Source organism: Populus euphratica, unplaced genomic scaffold, assembly GCF_000495115.2.
Source record: "Populus euphratica unplaced genomic scaffold, PopEup_1.0 scaffold833.1, whole genome shotgun sequence".
Lineage (NCBI taxonomy): Eukaryota > Viridiplantae > Streptophyta > Magnoliopsida > Malpighiales > Salicaceae > Populus > Populus euphratica.
This window is the reverse complement of record NW_011500693.1, coordinates 79,843-87,583: the sequence shown is the minus strand read 5'-3', so window position 1 is coordinate 87,583 and position 7,741 is coordinate 79,843. Positions and strand designations below refer to the sequence as shown.

General features: G+C 37.9%; 1 protein-coding gene across 1 annotated transcript in view; it reads left to right on the top strand.

Annotated features, from left to right (window-relative positions):
- The first annotated feature begins 222 nt into the window (after positions 1-222).
- Positions 223-7,741, top strand: part of LOC105116024 (LEC14B homolog) — a 13,685-nt gene continuing 6,166 nt past the window's right edge. Inside the window, exons 1-9 of the mRNA XM_011013159.1 lie at positions 223-420; positions 474-593; positions 735-854; positions 1,823-1,900; positions 2,585-2,761; positions 3,432-3,509; positions 3,840-3,969; positions 4,028-4,076; positions 4,858-4,908. Of these exons, the coding sequence (XP_011011461.1) occupies positions 223-420; positions 474-593; positions 735-854; positions 1,823-1,900; positions 2,585-2,761; positions 3,432-3,509; positions 3,840-3,969; positions 4,028-4,076; positions 4,858-4,908 (1,001 nt within the window). The remainder of the gene's footprint in view (positions 421-473; positions 594-734; positions 855-1,822; positions 1,901-2,584; positions 2,762-3,431; positions 3,510-3,839; positions 3,970-4,027; positions 4,077-4,857; positions 4,909-7,741) is intronic.

Below are 7,741 nucleotides of genomic sequence, written 5' to 3'. Positions count from 1 at the left end.
AATTTATACAGTTCGATGGTTAGATACTCATTTGATTCTTCAAATGATGAAAAACTTCCTTTTCATTTCTTTTGCCTATATGGTTCTGTTTCGCAGGATTTGACGGACAGTGGGGCAGTTGATTTGTTGTCTATGCTGATAATAAGTAACTTCATAGGGTTTCAGCATCCATGGCTGTAAATTAGAAGTGGGTTGTTGAAGGAATTTGAGGATAAGGATAATATGAATAGGATACATAAGATTACTGATCAGTGTGGTGATAAAGTTGCTGCCGAGGGATCCTCTTCTAGTCAAGGACCCAATGAGATTTTTTACCATGAGATTGCTCAACTCACAAAGCTTAGGTCACGGCCTCATGAGCTTTTGAGCAAGGACATGCCTGGCAGGTCGAGGCTGCCCGTCTCAACTATGAAAATGTTGGTTGGTCGAGAGGGTAACTATTCCGGGAGAGGGAGATTCTCATCCGCAGATAGTTGTCATGTTTTAAGTCGATATTTGCCTGTAAATGGTCTTGCACGGTAGAGCAGTTGGATAGTAGGACTTATGTTTCTCAGTTTTCAGATGACGGTACTCTTTTCATTGCGGGATGTCAGGTATTGTTCATTTACTTGGGGCAGAAAATAAAGTTATTATTCTCGACCAGGCATTATCCTTCATAAATAGTTGGGGATACTTAAATTAATGGGACTGTTTGTAAAGTTATTTTTTGAGTAAAAACTTTTCTTGTACAACAGGGAAGCCACATTAGGATATATAATGTGGATAAGGGATGGAAAGTTAAGAAGGACATTTTAGCCAAAAGTTTAAGATGGACGATCACTGATGCATGTCTTTCTCCCAATCAGCACTATCTTGTAAGTTTCTGATGATTCTAGATGGAAAAAAGATGTTTATGTATTACTAAGATAGGAAGTAAATTATTGTAGTCATATAGTGTAGTTCAATGCATTAGTTCTGGTTCTCTGGGTTTACTGGAGCCTTTTCATCTCTTATTATACTGTAGTTCAATGCATTAATGCAGGTTCTCTGGGTTTAGTGGAGGACTGTCTCTTTGGCGGACCACCTCTTTTATGACCTGTTACCAAATTAATTAAGTACCGAGCAGAAATTTTCTTTGATTTTGTTTAACATACAGGTTGGTGGATTATATGCCTGCCGAGTCTTGCTATATTGCGCATATCATGTCCTGTTTATGACATGTGCCCCTGTTGTACTTGTGTGTGAGTGTGTCTGTGAGAATGTATGATCATCTCTCTATGCATTTTTAGATTCAATCTCTTTGAATTCCGGATTGTGTGTATATCATTGTTTTGGATTGTTATGGACAGGGCGTAAGTGCTCCCTTGTAAATTAATTTTTTATATTGGGATAAACAGCCTTAAACAAGGGTTACTTGGTTGTTTTAGGTCTTTATATCTTTTTGGTTGTCTACAATAAGTCAATTTGTCTAATGGCATACTGCAACTTAGCCTAACTTTGGAACTGTGCTTGTTGTTGGCCAGCATAATTTTATTAATTGCTTACAGCTCATCCTTATTTTCCTGTCTAATGGCTTTTACTGTTGCTGTTGATTTTACCAGGATTTATGCAATACTTGAAATAGTTGCACCATATAGGGTAGAAGATAAAACTTGGATTATCTTTTGGGCTTCTATACTATTGCAAGTATAATTTGCAGGATCTTCCACTCGTGTCTAGCCATGCCAATTTTCATTGGGGACGAACTGATTTGTAGACTTGACGTGCAATGAGATTTAATTTTATAACTTGGATGCAGTGCTTTCCTTTGTTGATTCCATTTACCTTCAATTTTAATGTGCAGGTGTATGCTAGTTTGTCACCTGTTGTCCATATTGTGAATATTGAATCTGCTGCAACAGAGTCACTGGCAAATGTAACGGTATGTGTGCCACGTGCCATGCTTGTTGTGGATGTATTTTTTTCTTAGTTTCTTATATTTATATGTTATCGTTCAGTGTAGGATGAAAAGGCTAAAATCTTTTCAGCTGTTGTGATATTAGCTTTCATCTTACAGAACTATGCCTTTGGGTCATCATCTCAGAATTAACATGTTGCATTGCTGTTACAAACGGTGATAGATGGGATTATTTTATTTATTTAATTATGCAATGAGTGTATTGGATGTTCTACCCATGGCTGTAGTGTCTGAATGATGTGTGCTACTTGGTGCGCTATAGGGCACAATTGTTTGGCTAGATGCTATTTAGCACTGTGAAGTAGTCCTTATTCTTGACGGGTGGCCATGTTATCATGACTATTAAATATCAAGCCATGGTCATGATGCTTTTGATCATCTGATCTGTTAAATGAGATGCTCACTGGAGCACACCATTTTGTGCTCCATAGAGGCAATCCAGCACCCTGAGCTATGGCTCACTTAGCTGTCCTCTTATAGACAGCCATTGTTTTTCCTAGGGAATTTTAAAGAATATAACTTGAACCTATGCATTTTGTTTCTTCATTGTTTTAGTGCCGCAGAGTGATCAATCAAGATTTGAGCACTTTAATCTTACAAAGAGAATATGGTCATTGGTTTCATTCACATCAAAGTTTCCATATGCAGGAAATTCATGATGTTTTGAATTTTTCTGGCAATGATGATGATTATGATGACTTTGGGATTTTCTCTGTAAAGTTTTCAACTGATGGGCGAGAGCTTGTAGCTGCAAGTAGTGATAATTCAATATATATTTATGATCTTGAAGCAAATAGTTGCAGCCTCCGAGTTCTGGCACATAAGGTATCATACGATTCATCATACGTAGTATATTGATTTTTTGAAACTTAGAATGTGTTGTTTCTTGGGAATTTATTAAGTAGGTTTGAGTTACATCTAGACAATCTGTAAGCGACTTTCCTCTTGTATTACTTCCTCTCAGAGTTTTTAGTTTATAGACAGAAATGCACTATAAATTGTCTATCTGATTCCTTTGCAACCAAAAACGCAAACCATTGCCTACCTATTGACTGATAGATCTATTGTGCATTGCAAAAGACAATATCTTGTTTTGTTCTCAATTTTAATTTGTTAGAAAAATTATTCATATGGCATATTCATCAGTCCATATTTTAGAGTAAGAAAGCAGCAAGCCAAGTCTGTTGCTTTTCGTACATGGGTTCAAGTGAAGTTTACACTAAAATCATACAGTTGCATCATTATTTCTCTTACCTGCACAAAAGTTGATGTTTCCCTTTCTTTTTCGTACTGTCTTTTCTCCCCTTCTCTATCATTTCCCTTCTTTGAATGCAGGGTAGGTCTATATTCAGTGAACTTTTACATGGAACATCTGTGAACCTATTTCTTGGCAAGAGTCATTAAAATGCAATTGTTAAATTTTTGCAACTTACTCTCAAGCAGGGCTTAGTGTTTTTGGATATGTCACATGATCTTATGTTTGTTTCTCATGCAGTCTGATGTTAACACGGTTTGTTTTGCGGATGAAGCTGGCCATCTCTTATATTCTGGAAGTGATGATAACCTCTGTAAGGTAAAAGCTATCCATTTGACTTTGAAGATTTATGTCATCATGTTCCAAAGTGCTACACGATATTCTTTCTGGTTTAACCAGTTTGCAGCTGCCTCACTGTAGGTTGAGCAGAATTTTTATTACTGGTGCCTTGGTAGCTACTGTATGCTACTACAATTGTCAATTTGTCTCAAGCCATATAAGGCTAACCAGAAACTAAGCCATTTTGAATAAATAATGATGCCTTTTCAAGACTGCAGAAATTTAACTTGGCACTAATTTTGCATCTCTTAATTGGTATTTTTTTTTAATAAAGGAATTTTCACTAATCTTCTATTTTAACTTGTACAGGTGTGGGATAGGCGATGCTTTATCTCAAAAGGGAAAGCAGCAAGGGTCTTGATGGGACATCTAGAAGGCATTACATTCATAGATAGTCGTGGAGATGGGCTTTACTTTATTTCTAATGGAAAGGATCAGACTACCAAACTATGGGATATACGAAAGATGTTAAGATTAGTAAGATTATTGTTTCCTCCCTACCAAACTATGGGATATACGAAAGATGTCTTCTAACGCCAAAGATTAGTAAGATTATTGTTTCCTCTCCCCTTCCCCCAACACAAACTTGCACACACATCCCCTAGATTTTTGCTTACATGTTCTTTAATTGCTTCATGTCTTTCCTCTGTGTCTATATTACTATGCTATATTTTTAAACTGTTCTGGTTAGGAGTTGATTGTTTCAAATTCTTATTCCATGTGACAAACTTGTAGTTAATACTTTTGGTTGATGGTGAAGCTTCAGTGGAGCCAAGTAGAGGTTCAAACTGATCGATGTTAACAATTTTGGAGTTGCATGACTTTTTCAATTTATCGTATACGGGTTGGATTGTTAACAGGCAACTGCAATAGCAATTTTCTATTTTGGTTTTGCAGCTTAACAAAAACCTGAAAAAAATGAAATCTAGTTTGAAATTAGGATAGAAGCTGTTTACTCTTACGATATGTCATCTCTAGTGCGTAGCATCCTCCAATTTGGCTTTGGAGGCCTTGTTCTACATATTTTTATAAAATTATTTTTTTAAGGAACAAACTTGTCAGAAGATTGGATTGTCAATAAAAGCAAATGGACTTTTGATTATGAATTAATATATTAAAGGTTTTGGGTGGGGGTGAGCATACATATTTCTAATTTACATTGCTTTATGCACCTAACTGCATTGCTTGAGCGTATTTTGAGTTTATTGTATGAAATGAATGAATTTTTAACCCACCCAGATTTTGGAAAGGATTGGAATTACTTGTACCTGAATTGATTGACGCTCTCCGGATATTAATTTTGCTACTGACTTGTCTTTTCAACCAGCACTCCAAAGTGTAGATATTCTGACTGGGATTACAGATGGATGGAGTGTCCACTGTTAGGATATTCAAGCTTTCAAACACACATCAATTTACTGGTTCGGCAACTTGCCTACTTCACGGAGCTACTGATTTGTATTAATGAAGCTCGAAAGCAATACAAACAACAAAACAAGGAGGAGAAAAAACTTCTCTACTCAACTCAACTCTCACTCTAAACTCTCTCTGTGTTTCTCTCTATTTCGTGGTATCTTCAGCTATCAATGACACTCTATTTATAGTTGAAGTGGGAGACAATCTTCTTCCTTTGGTCAACAATGGTGGGCAACAATTTCTTTGGTTAGGCACCTACCATTGACTCTTGCATTGCAATCACATGACTGCCACCTACTATTTGTGTCCATACATAACAATCTCCCACTTGGACACAAATGGTGCTAGATCTGTCTTTTAATCTTGAAGACCAACTGAAGCTTTACACAGCTTCGGTTTATCAAGAATAACTCCTTTGGTTAACATGTCAGCTGGATTTTTGCTTCCACAGATCTTTTCAAGTAACAGTTGTTCATCGTCGAGCAATTGCCGGATGAAGTGATATTTGATCTGTATGTGCTTTGTTCTGGAGTGAAATGCCGGATTCTTGGCAAGGAAGATTACACTCTGACTATCACTATACAAAGTACCCTTTCCATGCATCTTGTCCAATTCTTGTAGAAAACTCTGTAACCATACTAGCTCTTTTGCAGATTCTGAAACTGCAACATATTCAACTTCTGTTGTTGAAAGAGCAACTATCTTTTGCAAGGAAGAACTCTAAGAAACAGCAGTGCCTCTTAAAGTGTATATATAACTTGTAGTACTCTTTCTGCTATCAACATCTCCTGCTAGATCAGTATTTACAAAACCTTCAAGTTTCAAACCGCCAGCTGTGAAAGTAAGACATGTCTCCGATGAGCCTTTTAAGTACCTCATGATCCATTTCACTGCCTCCCAATGCTGCTTTCCAGGATTGCTCATATATCGGCTTACAACTCCCACTGCATGGGCAATATCTGGTCTAGTACAGACCATGGCATACATCAAGGAGCCGATAGCTGAGGCGTATGGGATCTGGTCCATGTATCCACGTTCTAGCTCAGTTTTTGGTGACTGGTCTTTACTGAGCTTGAAATGATTCCCCAGAGGTGTACATACTGGCTTAGCATTATCCATACTAAACCTGCTGAGAACCTTCTTGACATACTCTGCCTGTGAAAGCTTTAGTATGCCTTTGTCTTTGTCTCTGATGATTCTCATGCCAAGTATTTGTTTAGCAGCTCCCAGATCCTTCATTTCAAACTGTTTTGACAACTGTTGCTTTAGCTTGTCAATCTCTTCCATGCTGGAACCTGCAATTAACATATCATCCACATATAGCAGTAGAATGATATAGGAGTTGTCAAAATGTTTGACATAGCAACAATGATCAGCCTGACATTTTGTGTATCCCGTACTACTCATGAAGTTATCAAACTTCTTGTACCACTGTCTTGGAGCTTGCTTCAAACCATATAGACTCTTCTTTAGTTTGCAAACTTGACTCTCCTTTCCTGGTATTGCAAACCCCTCTGGTTGTTGCATGTAAATGTCTTCCTCCAATTCTCCATGAAGAAATGCTGTTTTTACATCTAATTGTTCAAGATGTAAATTTTCTGCAGCTACTATCCCCAGAACAACTCTGATTGTTGTAAGCTTCACAACTGGAGAAAATATCTCAGAATAGTCGATCCCCTTCTTTTGCTGAAACCCTTTTACAACAAGTCTTGCTTTGAACCGTTTGCTTCCGTCATGCTCGGTCTTTACTCTGTAAACCCACTTGTTTTGCAGGGCCTTCTTTCCTTCAGGCAGTTTGGTTAACTCCCAAGTCTTGTTCTTCAGCAATGACTCCATCTCATCCTTCATGGCTAACTCCCACTTGCTCGAGTTTCCATCTTGTAAGGATTCTTCATAATTTAATGGTTCACCACCATCGGTCAGCAAGATATAATTCAGTAGAAGTGTGAACCGTTGTGGAGGCTTTATAGTCCTTGAAGACCTGCGAACAGCTGGTTCACTTGGCTCTGCACTATCTTGTGTAGAAGTGGTGGGTACTGAAGTGCTTGAACTATCTTGTGTGGACTCTTGAGTGGTAACATCAGGAAGCCCTTCTAATTGTATGAATTCAGATTTCTGTGGACTCGTATCTGAATCAGTTATCTCTAGTTCTGTACTTGATTTGTCTTTGTACAAAACTTTCTCGTTGAAGATCACGTTCCTGCTTCTGATAATCTTCCTGTTCTGATCATCCCAGAACCGAAATCCAAATTCTTCATCTCCATAGCCAATAAAGAAACATTTCTTTGATTTGGCATCCAGCTTGTTGCGAGCATCAGAGTCTACATGCACATAGGAAACACACCCAAAGACTTTTAGGTGAGCAAGCTGTACTTCTTTTCCTCTCCAGACTTCCTCGGGCAGTCTGAACTCCAAAGGTACTGATGGTCCACGGTTGATCAAGTAAACTGCAGTATGAACTGCATCAGCCCAGAATGTTTGAGGTAGCCCAGAATGCAACCTCATGCTTCTAGCTCGTTCATTGATGGTCTTGTTCATCCGTTCAGCAATGTCATTCTGTTGTGGTGTGCCTGAAACTGTTTTTTTCATTCTGATACCGTTGATAGCACAATACTCCTTGAAACCTCCATCAATGTATTCTCCTCCATTATCAGATCGTAAGCATTTCAGCTTCAAACCTGATTCAGTCTCAACCATAGCCTTCCATTTCTTGAATGTGTCAAACACATCAGATTTATTTTTCAGAAAGTAGACCCATACCTTTCTGCTAAAGTCATCAATAAAAGTGACATAGT